Raw genomic sequence first — 21,533 nt, forward strand, 5'->3', positions numbered from 1 at the left:
AATCAGAATTTGTTTTTCCCCTCAAAAGGGCTTTATTACAGACAGCTGATGAAACTGTGGGTTTGCAAAACCAAAGAATTGCTGCACAAACTGTCAGAAACCATCTCAGGGAAGCTCATCTGTGTGCTCGTCGTCCTCACCAGGGTCTTGACCTGACTGCAGTTCAGTGTCGAAACAGACTTCAGTGGGCAAATGCTCACCTTTGATGTCCTATGGAGAAGTGGGCTCTTCACAAATGAATCCCGGTTTCAACTGTACTGGGCAGATAGCAGACAGTGTGTATGACGTTGTGTGGGCGAGCAGTTTGCTGATGTCAACTTCGTGTACCATGTACCCCATGGTGGCAGTGGAGTTATGGTATGGGCAGGCATAAGCTATGGACAACGAACACAATTGCATTTTCTCAATGGCAATTTGAATCCACAGAAATACAATGATGAGATCCTTAGGCCCATTTTTTTAAAGGTATCTGACAAACAGATGCATATCTGTATTCCCAGTCATGTGAAATCCATAGATTTAGCTCCTAGTGAATTAATTTAAATTGACTGATTTCCTCATATGAACTGTAACTCTGTCAAATCTTTGACATTGTTGCATGTTGCGTTTTATATGTTTGTTAGAAATGCTTTGTGGAGACAATATATACTTATCTGAATGTTATGTTATGTTACACCCTCCTGAACACGCCCTGGTTCTTACGCTGAGGTTGAACTGAAGCATATAAACAGGGAAATACACACAGTACACTCAATAATATGCTGAAAAATGGCTCCAACTGACAATGTTTGTGTGTTCTATGAGCTCCACTTCAGGCAACTACTACAAGGAGGGAGATATTATTTTCACCATATGTTTTGTCTCCGCATTAGTCTTTTGACCTGTGTGTTGTCATTGTGTACAGTGTAGGCCAAAACATTGCCAATGAGACACAACATATGGATGAAATCAAACTAATTGTACTTTAGTTTAAACAGTCTCAATAATCAATCTACAACCACATTATTTCAGAAAAGAAAACTATAACTTGAAGGCAAAAGCCCAGAGCCATGACATAATCTCAGCAGTGGTACTTGAACCAAAAAACAAGTTTTCAGAAATACATAAGATAATTCTCAAAGCTTCTGGCAGGTCATTCCAAATGTTGTCAAGAGTCAAGTTTGGCTGTTTGGACCTGGTCTAGTAGGATTGTCAATTAGATCCTGTGGGATGCTTTTTTTATATAAAATGGTGCTATTGTTAAATGAATATCCCGTATTTACCAGCTCTCAATTAAGCAAATCGTATGTATGCACACATATTAAACGGAATCATTGCACCATAATTCAACATTAATTGTGTGATTGCAATTCATGTACAGTAAGAAGTGATATTTGTTTTCATTTAGTTTGAATAATTTTCAGTTTATCAGTATGCAAGCTGGAGACAGGGAGCGCACAGAGGCAATTGCCCTGTTCACTGTCTGAAGTAGCTCGCAGACCAGCTCATGTTTCTCATTTGGGAGATAAGGAAAGTGTTCGGCGCAGCACACGCCTAAACTGCGCGGATCAACGAGCGGGACCCGCTGACCTGCCTGGCGCGCGGAGAGCGCGACTGTGAGCCTAAACTCATTGACAACTCCACCCGCGCTGGTCAGCGTGCCTGTCGAGGAGTGTTCTTCACACACCTCCACTCACGTTTCGTTACTTCGGTGTAGTCACAGTTGAAAAGTTATACATTAGATTATTTTAGGGAACGTTCATGAACCTTGTGCCTTGAGGATGGATATGGTGAGGTTTGTGCTAAGTTTGCTGCTTGCGAGCGCGGCTGTTCTCTTGAGCTTGACCAGGGCTTCAGAAATGCAAGGTAATGAAAACTATAACGCATGCTTTGACAAAATAGTATTCTGTTAGTTTTAATTGCATTGTAAGTGAAGCCACTGCATCGTTCACTAGCTGTATGCCACAACTTATATGTAAAATAATAAAAAGGTTAATGATTATTATGGTAATTCCTATCAAATTGACTTTCGCGGTGTTGAGGCATTCTGATTAGGCTATGTTCAATTTAACCACTGTAGACTCGAGTGTATTAAAAATAGACCAAATAGACACCAATGTGGCAAACGCGAAATGTGCGCTCTTGTGGAATGCTTGCCATCGCCCACCACCTTTTCAACATTTGAGGTCATGCAAATTGAATGACTTTTTTGTTGTTGCGTGTTGTGCCGAAAATCTCCCCCCTGCCAGAATCCCCCCCCCCCCCCCCTCTAATTTCCTTAATTTTGTGGCTGCGTATTACATAATCTCTATCATTACATTGCAATGCCGTCAGAATAATAAATGACATATTAAGCATACATTTGCTTTATAAAGAGCTCCTAAACTTGAAACGGTAAACATCTCAAGCCTACTCTTTTCCTTCTTAATTCTGCATACAATGGCTGCAGTCTCTATACAATAGAGAAGACCAGATGACCTGCTAAATGCTTACGGGTCTGCCTCCTACTAGACGGTGTTTGCTGAACCATATGGTGCAATGGGGCCAAACAGATGATGGGCATCAATAGGTTTTCACAGGGACATGCCCACAATGATGGTGCAGCGGTTGAATGGCTGTCAGCTCAAGGTGTGCACATGTCAACTATGACTTAGGGAGAGCGAGAAAGAGATATTCTAATTACACCTGTCCATCACACTGATTACTAATGGTTACTGGCCCATACAACAGTCCTTTTAAAGAGAAGGATCACCTCACAAATTCTTAACACGTAGGCTCATTGCTGCTCTGCCTTTTCATTCACTAGGGCTGCTTTCAGTGGGACTGAACATTCAGAATGGTGCAGACAGAAATGGTAGAGACTGGACTCACTCTTCACCTATACAATTGGGAATCTGTTCTATACGGTGCATTTCTATCTGCAGTGGTCAGTGTTCTGGTCTACTGAACAAGCCCATCCCACTCAGTAGCAGTTTAAAAGTGATTTAACAGAGTGTTCTGAACGTTGGGGATAGAGGAAAGAAGAGGGTGTCCAGAAGGCGACCTTTCGGATTCGATCAAACAGTGGAGGCTGATAAAAAAAAGAAAAAAGAAGAACTTTGGTAAGGGGGATATCAAATGCAGAGAGCCTTGTTTTTGCAAGCCAGGACAGACTCACGAGACTTCCAATGATGTTGAGCTCTACCCCTTCAATTCTTGCAGCTTTGACTTTCAGCCATGTGTCAGAGTGAATATCTGAAGTGACAGAGAATGGGAGAAGACTGAAGAGCGAATGAGTGTGAGATGATAAGGACTTGGAGGAAGATCATCAAAGAAAATAAAAAGGAGACCAAGTAGAACTAACCAAGTAGAACTAACCAACGCAGCAGTTGAGATGGGGAGGAGACCAAGTAGAACTAACCAAGTAGAACTAACCAACGCAGCAGTTGAGATGGGGAGGAGACCAAGTAGAACTAACCAACAAGCAACGCAGCAGTTGAGATGGGGAGGAGACCAAGTAGAACTAACCAACGCAGCAGTTGAGATGGGGAGGAGACCAAGTAGAACTAACCAACAAGCAACGCAGCAGTTGAGATGGGGAGGAGACCAAGTAGAACTAACCAACAAGCAACGCAGCAGTTGAGATGGGGAGGAGACCAAGTAGAACTAACCAACAAGCAACGCAGCAGTTGAGATGGGGAGGAGACCAAGTAGAACTAACCAACAAGCAACGCAGCAGTTGAGATGGGGAGGAGACCAAGTAGAACTAACCAACAAGCAACGCAGCAGTTGAGATGGGGAGGAGACCAAGTAGAACTAACCAACAAGCAACGCAGCAGTTGAGATGGGGAGGAGACCAAGTAGAACTAACCAACAAGCAACGCAGCAGTTGAGATGGGGAGGAGACCAAGTAGAACTAACCAACAAGCAACGCAGCAGTTGAGATGGGGAGGAGACCAAGTAGAACTAACCAACAAGCAACGCAGCAGTTGAGATGGGGAGGAGACCAAGGTAGAGAGTGAGAAAAATTGATTGAAAGCAAAGGTGACCAACAAGAGGAGTTAGCATTGTGTGACAATGGAATGCCTGGGGTGCTGATGTGACCAACTGGGTTCGAACCAATGATTTATATATACACTATATGATTGACAGGGGGCGCTGTTTTCTTGCCTCCAACATGGCACTCCACACCACTGTAAAAAAAATATTTTGGAAGCTATGCAAATGCATTTATTAATGTCTACATTTATTTTGTGATATTTATTATATTACATACATATCAATGCATTATTTTAAATTATATGCCAGCTAAACATAAAATAAATCCTTAAAGTACAATTTTTTGCATTGTTTTATGTTACTGCCCCCACTACCACAAAAAAATACTGAAATACGTGTAATTTTGTTCTTGAGACATTTAAATAAAATACTGTAGAATTACATTCATTCCTATCGAGGACTGCTTCTTCTGAGGAGTGCCAAAACTGTCAATATTGCCAACCGGTTGCTTCAAATCCTCTCATTGGCAATACGTAGCATCAGCAATCCTGGGTTTATATACATTATTGGTTTGAACCCGGGTCTCCTGCACACCACAATACTGTATTAACCCGCTAAGCTAAATCCTAAACATTAGGTTCATTCCTAACTGGTGATTTGGTTAACCATGAAGAGATGAGTACTGTAGCTGCCTGACACATGAAGGTTTTAGCTGAGTTGGCTAATCTTCTGGCCCGCAAGAGAACTGGGTTCGAACGCAGTTGGTCACACATTAGGTCCAGGTCTATATTTAACATAATTCAGACTGAACAAATCCTGGGCTTGTATTATAAGGGGGGAAGGTATACAGAGACGTGCGTCTGCAAGGGGAGAATTGGTGGTTAGAGGCACTCCTGATGTCTTTGGCTTTAGTCAGATTGCTGAATGGGCAGCCACTAGGGAGACACGAGAACGATTAGAGAGAGGCTGGTATGTCTAATCCGATTCGTCTGTCATCTCTCTCGTCTCTCTCTCTTTCTCTCACTCACTCACTCACCTGGACGAGAGGTCAAGCAAAACGCTCATAGGATAAATGAACTCTTATCTAGGCCTTGAACATACTTGTTACAACAGTTGAGAATGTTACATATGACATTTTTTGTCTGCGTTCTGTTGCTGCACACATTTGCACACATTCATGTTGGTTACAAGCATTTTAAGACTTTTCCTGTCATCCGAACTCCATGTTTTTCTCCCTGCAGTATTTCCAACCTCTCAAAGTGTTTCCAATATCTTCATAGACAAATATAAGAAACCGTTTTTTTAAAGCAAAGGAACATACTGTATATTGCAGCCCCACGTCAGTCGCCATTGCCAACCATGGCCAATAACTTACCATTATAACACCACCAAAATTCACCATAAATGGAGAGACGTCTCATAAAGAAAAGATTCCAGCAGCACCCAGTTCAATGAGAGACATAAATTCTGCCACCAACAGTGACAGCAAATGCTGGTCTTTTCAGTGACAGTGTTTATTTTGTGGCAGGGGCGACGGAACAGAAAGAAGACGAGGCGTTGAGTTTGTGTCTGGCTTATAAATTCTCAATAAACCCTCCAAAGTGTCTGTTCGTTCATCTTTTCTCTTTCACTCTTACTCCATCCGATATCTCCTTTTTTTGTGTCATCTGTTTGTCCTTCTTTCTTTTTTGTATGCCTATTTTCTCTCTATTGCAATATCCCTCTTTCTCTACCCTCTCCATCACTATCCATCCCTCCTCCTTTTCACACTCTACACACGTGCACACTTTAAGGAGGCATTTCCAAAGTATTCAAACTGGACCCATGTAATTCACTACCACCCCTCCATCTTTCAGTGATTGACATGCTGGAGCTGCATGATGCCAGGCAGATTGCGTCCGCGGTGGGGAAGATGTCGGGGGCTCTGGGCTTCGTGTCGGACTTTTACCTGGTGTCAACTGTTCGTCTGCCGCCCAAACTGGGAGGAGTGCTGTTGGGAGTCTACAACAAAGGCGACAACAGGAAGTACCTGGAGGTGGCCCTCATGGGCAAGATCAACAAAGGTAGGGTGTACTGTCAGTAGAGGGGATAGGGAGGGAAGTGTGGTAGATAGATATTTTGGTGTAGCCTAAATTGATTCTCTTCCTGGCCTATAACTAAGACACAGTCACCCAATCCCAATAGTGGGATTCCCCAATTGACCCCGAGCCCCTACACCCATACTGTCAGTAATTGCTAGGAGTGGTGGTAGGAGTCAGGCGCAGAGAGCAGAGGTAAGGAACTTTGTGTTTATTTAAATAAAACACAACACGATCGACGCCAACACAACCGGCGTGGAAAAAATGCAAAGTGCCCAGAACAGGTGCACAGCATGCATACAATATAACAGCAGTAAATCGCCAGCACATCCAACTACAAAAAAACACAACCTGACGCTAAATAATCCCGCACAAACCTGGGCGGGCTAACCAGGCTTAAATAACCAAAATCAAAAGACCCAAATGAGGAACAGGTGCAAACAATAAGACATACCAAATGAAAAAGGAAAAAGGGATCAGCGGCGGCTAGTAGGTCGGTGACGACGACCGCCGAGCGCCACCCGAGCAGGCAGGGGAGCCACCTTCAGTGGGATTCGTGACAGTACCCCCCTCCTGACGCGCGGCTCCCGCAGCGCGCCGCCACCGACCTCGAGGGCGACCCGGAGGACGAGGCGCAGGGCGATCCCCATGAAGGCGGTGGAACTCCCTCAGTAGTGGGGGGTCCAAAATGTCCTTCCTGGGTACCCAGCACCTCTCCTCCGCGCCGTACCCCTCCCAGTCGACGAGGTACTGTAGGCCCCCCCCCGAAGTCTGGAGTCCAGAATGGCGCGTATCTTATACGCCGGGGACCCCCCAATGTCCAGCGGGGGGGAGGAACCTCCGGCACCTCACCTTCCTGCATGGGACCAGCCACCACCGGCCTGAGGAGAGACACATGAAACGAGGGGTTAATACGGTAGTAAGATGGAAGTTGTAACCGGTAACACACCTCGTTTATCCTCCTCAGGACTTTAAACGGCCCTACACACTGCGGGCCCAGCTTCCGGCAGGGCAAGCGGAGGGGCAGGTTTCTAGCCGAGAGCCAGACTCGATCCCCTGGTGCAAACACAGGGGTCTCACTGCGGTGCTGGTCAGCGCTCCGTAGGGAGACCGGGCAACGGGATGAGACGACAGGACTTCGAGAACCGATCCACAACGTCCAGGATAGTGGTGTTCCCCTGAGATACGGGAAGGTCAGTGAGGAAGTCCACTGACAAGTGTGACCACGGCCGCTGTGGAACGGGGAGGGGGTGTAATTTCCCTCTAGGCAGGTGTCGAGGAGCCTTGCTCTGAGCGCACACCGAGCAGGAGGAAACATAAAACCGCACGTCCTTACCCAAGGTGGGCCACCAGTACTTCCCCCTCAGGTTCCGCACTGTCCTCTCGATCCCAGGGTGACCCGAAGAGGGGAGATTATGGGCCCATCGAATCAATCAATCACGGAGACCAAACGGTACGTACTGAACACCTGCCGGACACTGCGATGGTGCAGGTTCCAACCGTAACGTCCACTCGATCTCCGCGTCCAACTCCCATACCACCGGAGCTACCAAACACGACGCTGGAAGAATGGGAGCCGGATCGATGGCCCTCTCCTCGGTGTCATATAGGCGGGACAGTGCGTCGGCCTTCGTGTTCTGTGAACCTGGCCGATAAGAGATCGTGAACCGGAAACGGGTAAAGAACATGGCCCACCTGGCCTGACGCGGATTCAGTCTCCTAGCTGCCCGGATGTACTCGAGATTATGGTGGTCAGTCCAGATGAGGAAAGGGTGCTTAGCCCCCTCAAGCCAATGTCTCCACACCTTCAGAGCCTTGACCACAGCTAACAACTCCCTGTCCCCCAAGTCATAGTTCTGCTCCGCCGGCCCGAGCTTCCTAGAAAAGAAAGCGCACGGGCGGAGTTTGGGTGGCGTGCCCGAGCGCTGTGATAGCACGGCCCCCACCCCAGTCTCGGACGCGTCCACCTCCACTATGAATGCCAAAGAGGGATCCGGATGAGCCAGCACTGGAGCGACGGTAAACAACTCCTTCAGGCGACTGAACGCTCTGTTCGCCTCTGCTGACCAGCGCAAGCGCGCCGGACCCCCTTTCAGCAGTGAGGTAATGGGAGCAGCAACTTGACCAAAGCCCCGGATAAACCTCCGGTAGTAATTGGCAAACCCTAAAAACCGCTGCACCTCCTTTACCGTGGTCGGAGTCGGCCAATTACGCACGGCTTTAACGCGGTCATCCTCCATCACCACCCCCGAGGTGGAAATGCGATAGCCCAGGAAGGAAATGGCTCGTTTGAAAAACTCACATTTCTCAGCCTTGACGTACAGGTCATTCTCCAGCAGTCGCCCAAGCACCTTGCGCACCAGGGAGACATGCGCGGCGCGGGTAGCGGAATAAATCAGGATGTCGTCAATATACACCACCACCCCCTGCCCGTGCAGGTCCCTGAGAATCTCGTCAACAAAGGATTGAAAGACGGCTGGAGCATTCTTTAACCCATACGGCATGACGAGGTACTCATAGTGGCCCGATGTGGTACTGAATGCGGTTTTCCACTCGTCTCCTCCCCGGATACGCACCAGATTGTAAGCGCTCCTGAGGTCCAGTTTCGTGAAAAAACGCGCGCCGTGAAATGATTCCACCGCCGTAGTGATGAGAGGTAGTGGGTAACTGCACCCTACTGTGATGGAATTTAGACCTCGATAATCAATGCACGGACGCAACCCTCCATCCTTTTTCTTCACGAAAAAGAAACTCGAGGAGACGGGTGACATGGAGGGCCGAATGTACCCCTGTCTCAGAGATTCCGTGACATATGTCTCCATAGCCAACGTTTCCTCCTGTGACAATGGGTACACGTGACTCCTGGGAAGTGCAGCGTTTACCTGGAGATTTATCACGCAATCCCCTCGTCGATGAGGTGGTAATCGGGTCGCCCTCTTTTTACAGAAGGCGATAGCCAAATCGGCATATTCTGAGGGAATGCGCACAGTGGAAAAATGGTCTGGACTCTCCACCGTCGTCGCACCGATGGAAACTCCATTACACCTGCCTGAGCACTCCTCTGACCACCCTCTGAGGAGTGCTCAGTCTCCACGAAATATTGGGATTGTGATTGGCCAGCCAGGGAATCCCCAGCACCCCAGAAACGCAGGAGAATCAATGAGGAAGAGACTAATCCGTTCCCCATGATCCCCCTGCGTTACCATGTCCAGTGGCACCGTGGCCTCCCTGACCAGTCCTGACCCTAATGGTCGGCTATCTAAGGAGTGCACGGGGAAAGGTTGGTCCAACGACACCAGGGGAATCCCTAGCCTTAATGCGAGCCCACGATCCATAAAGTTTCCAGCTGCGCCTGAATCGACTAGCGCCTTATGCTGGAAAGAGGGAGAAAACAAGGGGAAAGTTACTAAAACGAACATGTGACCAACAGGGAGCTCTGGGTGAGGTTGGTGCTTACTCACCTGAGATGAACGAGGAGTGCTCCGTCTGCCATCCCGATTCCCAGAGGAGCTCCCCCAGCACCGGTCGGTAGTGTGTCCTCTCTGACCACACTGGGTACAAGAGGAGCCTCCTCCTCCGGTTCCCCTGGACGCGGCCCCCCCTAGCTCCATAGGTATGGGGGCTGGAGGACCTGGAGGTGGAACCAACAGGGCCCTGTCTGGACGCCCGCGCGCAGCCAGCAGATTGTCGAGACGAATGGACATGTCGATTAGTTCATCTAGTGACAGGGTAGTGTCCCGACAGGCTAGCTCACGGCGGACGTCCTCCCGGAGGCTACACCGATAGTGGTCCATCAGGGCCCTGTCGTTCCACCCCGCTCCAGCAGCCAAGGTCCGGAACTCCAGAGCAAAGTCCTGTGCGCTCCTCGTCTCCTGCTGCAGGTGGAACAGCCGTTCACCCGTCGCCCGGCCTTCTGCTGGGTGGTCGAACACGGCCCGGAAACGGCGGGTGAACTCGGGGTAGTGATCCCTTGCCGAGTCTGGGCCATACCACACTGCGTTGGCCCACTCCAGGGCACGTCCCGTTAAGCAGGAGACGAGGACGCTTACGCTCTCCTCTCCCGAGGGAGTCGGACAAACGGTAGCCAGGTACAACTCCAACTGTAGCAGGAACCCCTGGCACCCAGCCGCCGCTCCATCGTACTCCCTGGGGAGAGCCAGGCGTAGGGCTCCGGGTCCGGATGTCGGTGGAGGGGTAGATGGTGGAGGGGGAATTGGTGCTGGGGATGCGGTAGGGAGGCCACTCCTCTCCCATCGGTCCATCCTCTCCATCATCTGCTCCATTGCTGAGCCGATTCGGTGGAGGATGGTGGTATGGTGAAGGACCCGTTCCTCCATCGATGGGAGAGGAGGGGAGGTTGCTCCTGCTGACTCCATAGCTGGTGCGGGATTCTGTCAGTAGTTGCTAGGAGTGGTGGTAGGAGTCAGGCGCAGAGAGCAGAGGTAAGGAACTTTGTGTTTATTTAAATAAAACACAACACGATCGACGCCAACACAACCGGCGTGGAAAAAATGCAAAGTGCCCAGAACAGGTGCACAGCCTGCATACAATATAACAGCAGTAAATCGCCAGCACATCCAACTACAAAAAAACACAACCTGACGCTAAATAATCCCGCACAAACCTGGGCGGGCTAACCAGGCTTAAATAACCAAAATCAAAAGACCCAAATGAGGAACAGGTGCAAACAATAAGACATACCAAATGAAAAAGGAAAAAGGGATCAGCGGCGGCTAGTAGGTTGGTGACGACGACCGCCGAGCGCCGCCCGAGCAGGCAGGGGAGCCACCTTCGGTGGGATTCGTGACACATACATCTAAGATAGTTGCAAAACAATGAACAATATGTATGTTGCTTTTTCATATGGAGCTCTCGTTCTACAAACTGTTCTACAGTATGTAGGCTAGCTTGAATGATGCTCAGGGTTGCCTGATCTCTATGTTCTGGGTACATACGGTACATTTTAAGAGAAGGGATTAAGAGATGCTAGAACGAGGAGCGGAACCGGAACGAGGATCTCCACCTTCTCTCTTTGCTAAATTACAGGCAAATTAATCTCGGTTACCAAGAAGTAAAATTCTCCCCTGAAAGTGTGTAATTTCCTGTTTTACTTTCTGGGGGAATGCCGTTAACAATTGTTATTACCTTAGGAAGTGAAGTCTTCTCCCTCGCAAATAGAAACTCTTGGCTAAACCCCTCCCTTCCGCTAATTTCACTTGTGTTTATTTTGGGCAAAAACGTTTTTTTTTTATTTGTATGAATTTTTATCATACAGCCAATTTTGACTTTGTGACTGTGGGATCTAGTGGAAACCATTTATCATCCATACACAGGCTTGAAAATCATCCCACCAGTTTAAGCACTGATTTCATCCAATCCTGATTCGTCCAAATAATAAATGTCTAAAACTCCAAACCAGGAACTACTAGATTATCGCAGTTTCATCTTTTCACGAGAATCTGTCCAAGAGAGATTACGGGCTATGGACTGAATGTCCCCTTCCCTTCTGTAATTTGAAAGATGCTAACACCTATGAAATTGTGATTTTTACAAATAACCAGTGACAAAAAATCCAAACACAGGAACTACTGCTGCTCGTTATCCAACGCATCCCATTCCTTCCCGACAGATTCTATGGTACCAGTTATGTTTACGTAGATCTGTCCACAAGAGATGACCTGATCTTAGAATCCTCTCTGTTTCTCAGTTCTGGTGCGCTACGTACGCGAGAATGGTAAACTCCACACAGTGAACCTCCAGAACCCCGGCCTCTCCGATGGACGCATCCAGTCACTCATCCTCCATGTGGGTGGGCTCCAACAAAACCACCTCCACATGGAACTCTATGTCAACTGCCGATTGGCTGACTCAGCACAGGTCCTGCCGTCCATGGTCCAGCTCCCAGCTGAGGCAGAGTCTGTGGAGATACGCAACGGGCAGAAGGCCTATGCCAGGCTACAGGTGATGAAACACAACTTTAATAAGTTCCGAACAGACCAAGACTGAAGTTAAAGGTAGACTTAGCAATAAGATATCATCATACGCAGTGGGGCATCCTGCTTACAGAAATCAACAACAATATTTAAATCTGCCCAATGGCTTCCACAATTAACTCTTCCCAATGTGGGCACGTGTGACTCAAGGGAGCGCAAAAATTGGGAAGAGCTAATAGTTTTTGTGAAGCAGAAGGTGGCAGGGCTGCAAAATTATGATGTCATATTGCTTAGTCTACCTCTATTTATTCAGAGCACATTTTAAAGCATGCTCTCAGACTCAGTCTCTAATCATACTTCCTAACTCAACATGTTGTACTACACTACTTGTATGTGGTTGGCAGGAGTCTGGCAGGTTAGCTTTTATAAGACCAAAGCAAATACAGGGAGTATTCCAGATCCCCATACAAATCACCTAATTAGGTAATTAGGCCATACATGAAACACAAACCCAGCCTGACCAATGAATTCCTCATTTTAATAGTGTTGCTCATTTATGGTTGTTTTACATGCCTAATCTTCTATCCACAACTGACATCTATGCCACTTATTAAGCAAATTACCTAGATTTTGCATGGCTAATAAGATGTCGTAGATATTAGTTATCAAATAAAATGTAATTATATTAGTCACATGCGCCGAAAACAACAGGTACAGTGAAACCTTACAGTGAAATTCTTACTTACGAGCCCCTAACCAACAATGCAGTTTCAAAACAATACAGATAAGAATAAAAGCAACAACAAACAATTAAAGAGCAGCAGTAAAATAACAATAGCGAAATTATATACAGGGGGGTACCGATACAGAGTCAATGTGCGGCGGCACAGGTTAGTTGAGGTAGTATGTACATGTAGGTAGAGTTATTAAAGTGACTATGCATAGATGACAACAGAGAGTAGCAGTGGTGTAAAGGGGGGGGGGGGGCACTGCAAATAGTCTGGGTAGCCATTTGACTAGATCTTCAGGAGTCTTTTGGCTTGGGGGTAGAAGCTGTTTAGAATCCTCTTGGACCTAGACTTGGCACTCCGGTACTGCTTGCCGTGCGGTAGCAGAGAGAACAGTCTATGACTAGGGTGGCTGGAGTCGTTGAAAATTTTTAGGGTCTTACTCTGACACTGCCTGGTATAGAGGTCCTGGATGGCTGGAAGCTTGACCCCAGTGATGTACTGGGCCATTTGCACTACCCTCTGTAGTGCCTTGTGGTCAGAGGCCGAGCAGTTGCCATACCAGGCAGTGATGCAACCAGTCAGAATGCTCTCGATGGTGCAGCTGTAGAACCTTTTGAGGATCTGAGGACCCATGCCAAATCTTTTCAGTCTCCTGAGGGGGAATAGGTTTTGTCGTGCCCTTTCACGACTGTCTTGGTGTGCTTGAACCATGTTAGTTTGTTGGCAATGTGGACACCAAGGAACTTGAAGCTCTCAACCTGCTCCACTGCAGCCCCGTCGATGAGAATGGGGGTGTGCTCGGTCCTCTTTTTCCTGTAGTCCACAATCATCTCCTTTGTCTTGATCACGTTGAGAGAGAGGTTGTTGTCCTGGCACCACACGGCCAGGTCTCTGACCTCCTCCCTATAGGCTGTCTTGTCGTTGTCCGTGATCAGGCCTACCACTGTTGTGTCATCGGCAAATTTAATGATGGTGTTGGAGTTGTGCCTGGCCATGCAGTCATGAGTGAACATGGAGTACAGGAGGGGACTGAACACGCACCCCTGAGGGGCCCCTGTGTTGAGGATCAGCGTGGCGGATGTGTTGTTACCTACCCTTACCACCTGGGGGTGGCCCGTCAGGAAGTCCAGGATCCAGTTGCAGAGGGAGGTGTTTAGTCCCAGGGTCCTTAGCTGATTGATGAGCTTTGAGGGCACTATGGTGTTGAATGCTGAGCAGTAGTCAATGAATAGCATTCTCACATAGGTGTTCCTTTTGTCCAGGTGAGAAAGAGCAGTGTGGAGTGCAATAGTGATTGCATAATCTGTGGATCTGTTGGGGTGGTATGCAAATTGGAGTGGGTCTAGGGTTTCTGGGATGATGGTGTTGATGTGTGCCATGACCAGCCTTTCAAAGCACTTCATGGCTACAGACGTGAGTGCTACGGGTCGGTAGTCATTTAGGCAGGTTACCTTAGTGTTCTTGGGCACAGGGACTGTAGTGGTCTGCTTAAAGCATGTTGGTATTACAGACTTGGACAAGGAGAGGTTGAAAATGTCAGCGAAGATATTTGCCAGTTGGTCAGTGCATGCGCGTAGTACCCGTCCTGGTAATCCGTCTGGCCCTGCGGCCTTGTGAATGTTGACCTGTTTAAAGGTCTTACTCACATCGGCTGCGGAGAGCATGATCACACAGTCTTCCGGAACAGCTGGTGCTCTCATGCATGTTTCAGTGTTATTTGCCTCGAAGCGAGCATAGAAGTAGTTTAGCTCGCCTGGTAGGCTCGTGTCACTGGGCAGCTCTCGGCTGTGCTTCCCTTTGTAGTCTGTAATGGTTTGCAAGCCATGCCACATCTGTCGAACGTCAGAGCCGGTGTAGTATGACTTGATCTTAGTCCTGTATTGATGCTTTGCCTGTTTGATGGTTCGTCGGAGGGCATAGCGGGATTTCTTGTAAGGTTCGGGGTTAGAGTCCAGCTCCTTGAAAGCGGCAGCTCTAGGCTTTAGTTCAGTGCGGATGCTGCCTGTAATCCATGGCTTCTGTTTGGGGTATGTACGTATGTATGTTGAGTGAACTGTCAAATGTCTCCTATTTTATAAGTAACTTTTCATCAAAAAAATTGAATAACGTGGACTAGAGCTGCACATCCTATCTGTCAGCTACATTTCTATGGCTCATGCTGACGCTTATATGGAGAACTATGTAGTTATCTGTAACCCTGTGGTGCTGTTTGCATGTGGGACTATCTGACTGATAGATGCCACACTCCCTGTCAGGATGGATGAAAGAGAGAGCAGGAAGGAGGAGGGGGGAAATTGTAGAAGGAAATATCTAAAATGAGAGGGCACACTACAGCTATTGTTCCTAGTTTGTATCTCTTATCTTGAATGGACCGCTCAGGTGACATGTATGCAGGTGTACACGGGTACTGACCAGGGTCATGTTCACTAGGCATAAAACAGAAGGAAGCGGTCAGAAGGGGAGTGAAACGGGGAGGTACTACCAGAATTTGTTCGTTGCACAACATTTTGATTATTTTTTGCTATGGTGTGCCCCAATGAATACAACCCAGAGCATGTGCCGCAATATGTCTAAGTAAGACCGGGGGTCAATGTTCCCTCTAATTGTTTTTGCACTGAGAAAATTTCAGGTCTACTGAGTGCGAATTTGTATGTTGTGAATATTCTGTGCAACTTCCTGTGTGTGTTTACTGTGAACACTGAGATTTTAAGTGATCATAATCTAGGCCTACCAGAGTGGCCTACCATTACAAAAATATTATTTACATGGAAATAGCAGTTCTAGCATTCAGCCTACTGTAGCAGTCAATGTGTGGTATTAAATGTAGAATTACATTCCATGAGACTTTAAAAAAAACTTGCAGGGCTTGACATTAACCTGTTTATCCACTTGTCCTTCAGACAAGGAAGTGCCAGAAAATGTAGTTGTGTTGTGTTTGATGCTAGAAACCACTTTTACAAAATAAAATGCATTATTATTCCCATACCATTATTATTGTTACAAAGAATCAGACAAAAATGTATGGTATCCTCTGCCTATTGGCTACTTTTTAGCTTATTCAAGCCTGTCTCAAAATATAACACTGCCCCTTTAAGACATAAAAAAGCTCTTTACCTGACTCGTTTTTCAAAGACGCTGACCAGAAATTAGCCATAACTCAATAACTAGCAACGAAGATGAATAAATGTGCACACGTGGCTACATGCAGCTCTCGCTTTGATCTCAAAACAAGTTAATCTACTCGCAACTGCTCATGCTCGTCACGTCGCATTGAAAGTGGCTAATATTACATAGATTTTGTGAAACATTTTGAGTAGAGGGAAACGTTGATTGTGTTAACTAACGGGGGAAATCTTTTTTTGTACTTCTCTGCACTGGCTGATATTTCTTTAGCGCAGCAGTCCTGGGGGAGCTGCAGTCCCAGAGGAGTTGTAGGGAATGTTGCATGTTGTCAGTTGCATAAACATAGCCCTAGGCCTAGACATTCATTTAAAAGTGACAGTTTACTCCGAATACAAATTAGCATGATTTTCCACTTACCATGCCCCTTTGTGTGTGTGAGAGAGTTCATTATTTTAACTGTACTGTGCTTGTGTGTGCGTGTTTCAGGGCTCAGTGGACTCTTTGAAACTGGCTTTGGGTGGCTCCATAGCCAAAGCAGGAATCCTTACCGACTGTCCGTTTCAGGGAGATACACATTTTCAGAATTCAGGTAAAATCTTTGTATACAACCATAAACTCATGCAAACAATCCTCATACTAATTTATTACACTGAGTATACAAAACATTAAGAAAACCTGCTCTTTCTATGACATAGACTGACCAGGTGAATCCAGGTGAATATTATGATCCCATATTGATGTCACCTGTTTAAATCTACTTAAATCAGTGTAGATGAAGGGGAGGAGACAACTGTACTCTGGAGCGGGATCGATTTGGAGGTGGAGGGTCCTAACATGACCCTCCAGCATGACATTGCCACCAACCATACTGCTCGTTCTGTGCGTGATTTCCTGCAAGACAAGAATGTCAGTGTTATGCCATGGCCAGCGAAGAGCCCGGATCTCAATCCTATTGAGCACGTCTGAGACCTGTTGGATCGGAGGGTGAGGGCTAGGGCCATTCCCCCCAGAAATGTCCGGGAACTTGCAGGTGCCTTGGTGGAAGAGTGGGGTAACATCTCACAGCAAGAACTGGCAAATCTGGTACAGTCCATGAGGAGGAGATACACTGCAGTACTTAATGCAGCTGGTGGCCACACCAGATATTGACTGTTACTTTTGATTTTGACCCCCCCTTTGTTCAGGGACACATTATTCAATTTATGTTAGTCACATGTCTGTGGAACTTGTTCAGTTTATTTCTCAGTTGTTGAATCTTGTTATGTTCATACAAATATTTACACGTTAAGTTTGCTGAAGATAAATGCAGTTGACAGTGAGAGGATGTTTATTTTTTTTTCTGAGTTTATTATCACTTGTGAATGATGACCAGCATAAGGCAAGAAAGAAGACATACCTTTTTTTGTGACTTTTTCAAATCATAGTCGCACAACTCATGTAGCCTAGCCCATAGGCCTATATGTTTTGGTAAGGTTTGTATCGCAACTCAAGTGGCCAAATAACTTCTTAAAATGTAAGCACATTAATCCGCTTTGCAACAGGCATAGAGCCTAACTGGCATACATACGCAGTGCGTGAGTTTGAAGTTTGGGGAAGATAATTTTCACCATACATTTTTTAATTTATTTTTATTTCACCTTTATTTAACCAGGTAGCCTAGTTGAGAACAAGTTCTCATTTACAACTGCGACCTGGCCAAGATAAAGCAAAGCAGTGTGACACAGACAACAACACAGAGTTACACATGAAGTAAACAATAAACAAGCCAATAACACAATAAACATGTCAATGACACAGTAGAAAAAAGAAAGTCTATATACAGTCTGTACAAAATGCACCTCTATAATAAAAGCATTACATGCATAATCCTTTGTGCGGTCGCTTTTGATAATGGTGTTTTCTCGTTAATGGAACATTCGCGCTTACCGCCTACTGCCGTGTGCACATGGTTGCGCTTATAATGTGAAGAAATAGCCTAATAGTTTATCATTACATTTTAAGCTAAACATTCTGATCTGTTGCGTAAGCCTCATTGCTTAAAAAAGGGTTTTGGATGCTAGTGGTTGTATTAATTTGGGATCTATCGCATCCCACAACTGTCCCAGACTATGTTTGGAACATTTACTTCTCACACAGAATAGGTGAACATTTGTACTATGGGGGATAGTAGACTGACATAGGCTAGTGCTTTTGCTGTTTGTTATGCCTACTCACCTAGTTGGCTGACAAATTAAATGTGAACCGTTCAATATCTTCAATATGCGCCTCAGAATTGGATAAAGAGACGCGCAGTTGCATCCCCGATGTATCGGTCTTCACTTGTAGCCTATGCGAAAGACCCGATTACGTGACGGAAAGCCTGTCACGTTGGTAACAAGGATTCAGGAGACAGGCGCAGGAATGCGTAATAGGGTTTTTTATTACGCCCCCAAGTTACGGCGTGCTGTGTGAGGGCACGGGGACGAAGACCAAACAAACACGTATACAACACACAGGGTTGAAACCCAAACAAAAGAGCGAGGATTACCTCGAAAAAAATGTATTTATATATATATATATATATATATATATATATGTATGTATGTATGTATGTATGTATGTATGTATGTATGTATGTATGTATGTATGTATGTATGTATGTATATATATATATATATATATATGTGTATGTATATATATATGTGCGTGCGTGTGTGCGTGCGTGCGTACGTATGTATGCGTGCGTGCGTATGTGTGCGTACGTATGTATGTATGTATGCGTGTCTATCTATCTATCTATCTATCTATCTATCTATCTATCTATCTATCTATCTATCTATCTATCTATCTATCTATCTATCTATCTATGTATGTATCTATGTATCTATGTATGTATGTATCTATGTATGTATGTATGTATGTATGTATGTATGTATGTATCTATGTATGTATGTATGTATGTATGTATGTATGTATGTATGTATGTATGTATGTATGTATGTATGTATGTATGTATGTATGTATGTATGTATGTATGTATGTATGTATGTATGTATGTATGTATGTATGTATGTATGTATGTATGTATGTATGTATCTATCTATCTATCTATCTATCTATCTATCTATCTATCTATCTATCTATCTATCTATCTATCTATCTATCTATCTATCTATCTATCTATCTATCTATCTATCTATCTATCTATCTATCTATCTATCTATCTATCTATCTATCTATCTATCTATCTATCTATCTATCTATCTATCTATCTATCTATCTATCTATCTATCTATCTATCTATCTATCTATCTATCTATCTATCTATCTATCTATCTATCTATCTATCTATCTATCTATCTATCTATCTATCTATCTATCTATCTATGTATGTATGTATGTATGTATGTATGTATGTATGTATGTATGTATGTATGTATGTATGTATGTATGTATGTATGTATGTATGTATGTATGTATGTATGTATGTATGTATGTATGTATGTATGTATGTATGTATGTATGTGGATTAAAAGCATTACATGCATAATCCTTGTGGATTGTGTAGATGATTGCGGGTCTCGTCCTGTGGGTGGGTGCCGCGCGCGCACGCACGCACGCACGCGCGCGCGCACCCACCCACCCACAGGACGAGACCCGCAATCATCTACACAATCCACAAGGGCACGAAAGCCCAAAGCACACAGCACAGGTACTCACACGCACCAACGGACATTATAACAATAATCGACAGCCCAATGGAAACCAAAGGGCACACTTATACAGTTGAAGTCAGAAGTTTACATACACCTTAGCCAAATACATTTAAACTCAGTTTTTCACAATTCCTGACATTTAATCCTAGTAAAAATTCCCTGTCTTAGGTCAGTTAGGATCACCACTTTATTTTAAGAATGTGAAATGTCAGAATAATAGTAGAGTGATTTATTTCAGCTTTTATTTCTTTCATCACATTCCCAGTGGGTCAGAAGTTTACATACACTCAATTAGTATTTGTTAGCGTTGCTTTTAAATTGTTTAACTTTTAACGTTTCGGGTAGCCTTCCACAAGCTTCCCACAATAAGTTGGGTGAATTTTGGCCCATTCCACCTGACAGAGCTGGTGTAACTGAGTCAGGTTTGTAGGCCTCCTTGCTCGCACACGCTTTTTCAGTTCTGCTCACACATTGTCTATGGGATTGAGGTCAGGGCTTTGTGATGGCCACTCCAATACCTTGACTTTGTTGTCCTTAAGCCATTTTGCCACAACTTTGGACGTATGCTTGGGGTCATTGTCCATTTGGAAGACTCATTTGCGACCAAGCTTTAACTTCCTGACTGATGCCTTGATACGTTGCTTCAATATATCTACATCATTTTCCTACCTCATGATGCCATCTATTTTGTGAAGTGCATCAGTCCCTCCTGCAGCAAAGCACCCCCACAACATGATACTGCCACCCCGTGCTTCACGGTTGGGATGGTGTTCTTCGGCTTGCAAGCCTCCCCCGTTTTCCTCCAAACATAACGATGGTCATTATGGCCAAACAGTTCTATTTTTGTTTCATCAGACCAGAGGACATTTCTCCAAAAAGTATGATCTTTATCCCCATGTGCAGTTGCAAAGCGTAGTCTGGCTTTTTTATGGCAGTTTTGGAGCAGTGGCTTCTTCCTTGCTGAGCGGCCTTTCAGGTTATGTCGATATAGGACTCATTTTACTGTGGATATAGATACTTTTGTACCTGTTTTCCTCCAGCATCTTCACAAGGTCCTTTGCTGTTGTTCTGGGATTGATTTGCACTTTTCACACCAACGTACGTTCATCTCTAGGAGACAGAACGCGTCTCCTTCCTGAGCGATATGATGGCTGCGTGGTCCCATGGTGTTTAAATTTGCGTACTATTGTTTGTACAGATGAACGTGGTACCTTCAGCGGTTTGGAAATTGCTCCCAAGGATGAACCAGACTTGTGGAGATCTACAATTGTTTTTCTGAGGTCTTGGCTGATTTATTTTGATTTTCCCATGATGTCAAGCAAAGAGGCACTGAGTTTGAAGGTAGACCTTGTAATACATCCACAGGTACACCTCCAATTGACTCAAATGATGTCAATTAGCCTATGAGAAGCTTCTAAAGCCATTACATTATTTTCTGGAATTGTCCAAGCTTTTTAAAGGCACAGTCAACTTAGTGTATGTAAACTTCTGACCCACTGGAATTGTGATACAGTGAAATAATCTGTCTGTAAACAATTGTTGGAAAAATTACTTGTGTCATTCACAAAGTAGATGTCCTAACCGACTTGCCAAAACCTATAGTTTGTTAACAAGAAATGTGTGGAGTGGTTGAAAAACGAGTTTTAAGGACTCCAACCTAAGTGTATGTAAACTTCTGACTTCTTCAACTGTACAAGTACTAATCAGTGGGAATAGGGGACAGGTGTGCGTAATGAAAGTTCCAAGGGATCCGTGACAGAGCCATGTGAGTGAGAGGTGCTTTGGAGCAAGCAGCACACAGGGAGAAGGAATTATAATGATTATATTCAGCCCGAGAGCACAACAGCCACTGGCCACTAAAGGCATGGATATTTTGGGGGGGAATTACGGCCACACAAAGGGGATGCCGCTGGGAAATTCAAGGCATTATCAAGTGCTTGTCAAATTGTGAATGAGAGACTGATGAAAAAACAAATAGAGCTCATGCCTTTCATTCAACTTTTTTTCAAATAATCA

General features: G+C 45.3%; 1 protein-coding gene across 1 annotated transcript in view; it reads left to right on the forward strand.

The window, feature by feature from the left end:
• Positions 1–1,495: 1,495 nt before the first annotated feature.
• The window catches only part of LOC106570201 (thrombospondin-3b), a 42,052-nt gene continuing 22,014 nt past the window's right edge, over positions 1,496–21,533 (forward strand). Inside the window, exons 1-4 of the mRNA XM_014142279.3 lie at positions 1,496–1,845; positions 5,814–6,020; positions 11,743–11,996; positions 16,309–16,411. Of these exons, the coding sequence (XP_013997754.1) occupies positions 1,761–1,845; positions 5,814–6,020; positions 11,743–11,996; positions 16,309–16,411 (649 nt within the window). The 5' untranslated portion in view covers positions 1,496–1,760. The remainder of the gene's footprint in view (positions 1,846–5,813; positions 6,021–11,742; positions 11,997–16,308; positions 16,412–21,533) is intronic.

Source organism: Salmo salar, chromosome 14, assembly GCF_965601325.2.
Source record: "Salmo salar chromosome 14, fSalSal1, whole genome shotgun sequence".
Classification (NCBI taxonomy): domain Eukaryota; kingdom Metazoa; phylum Chordata; class Actinopteri; order Salmoniformes; family Salmonidae; genus Salmo; species Salmo salar.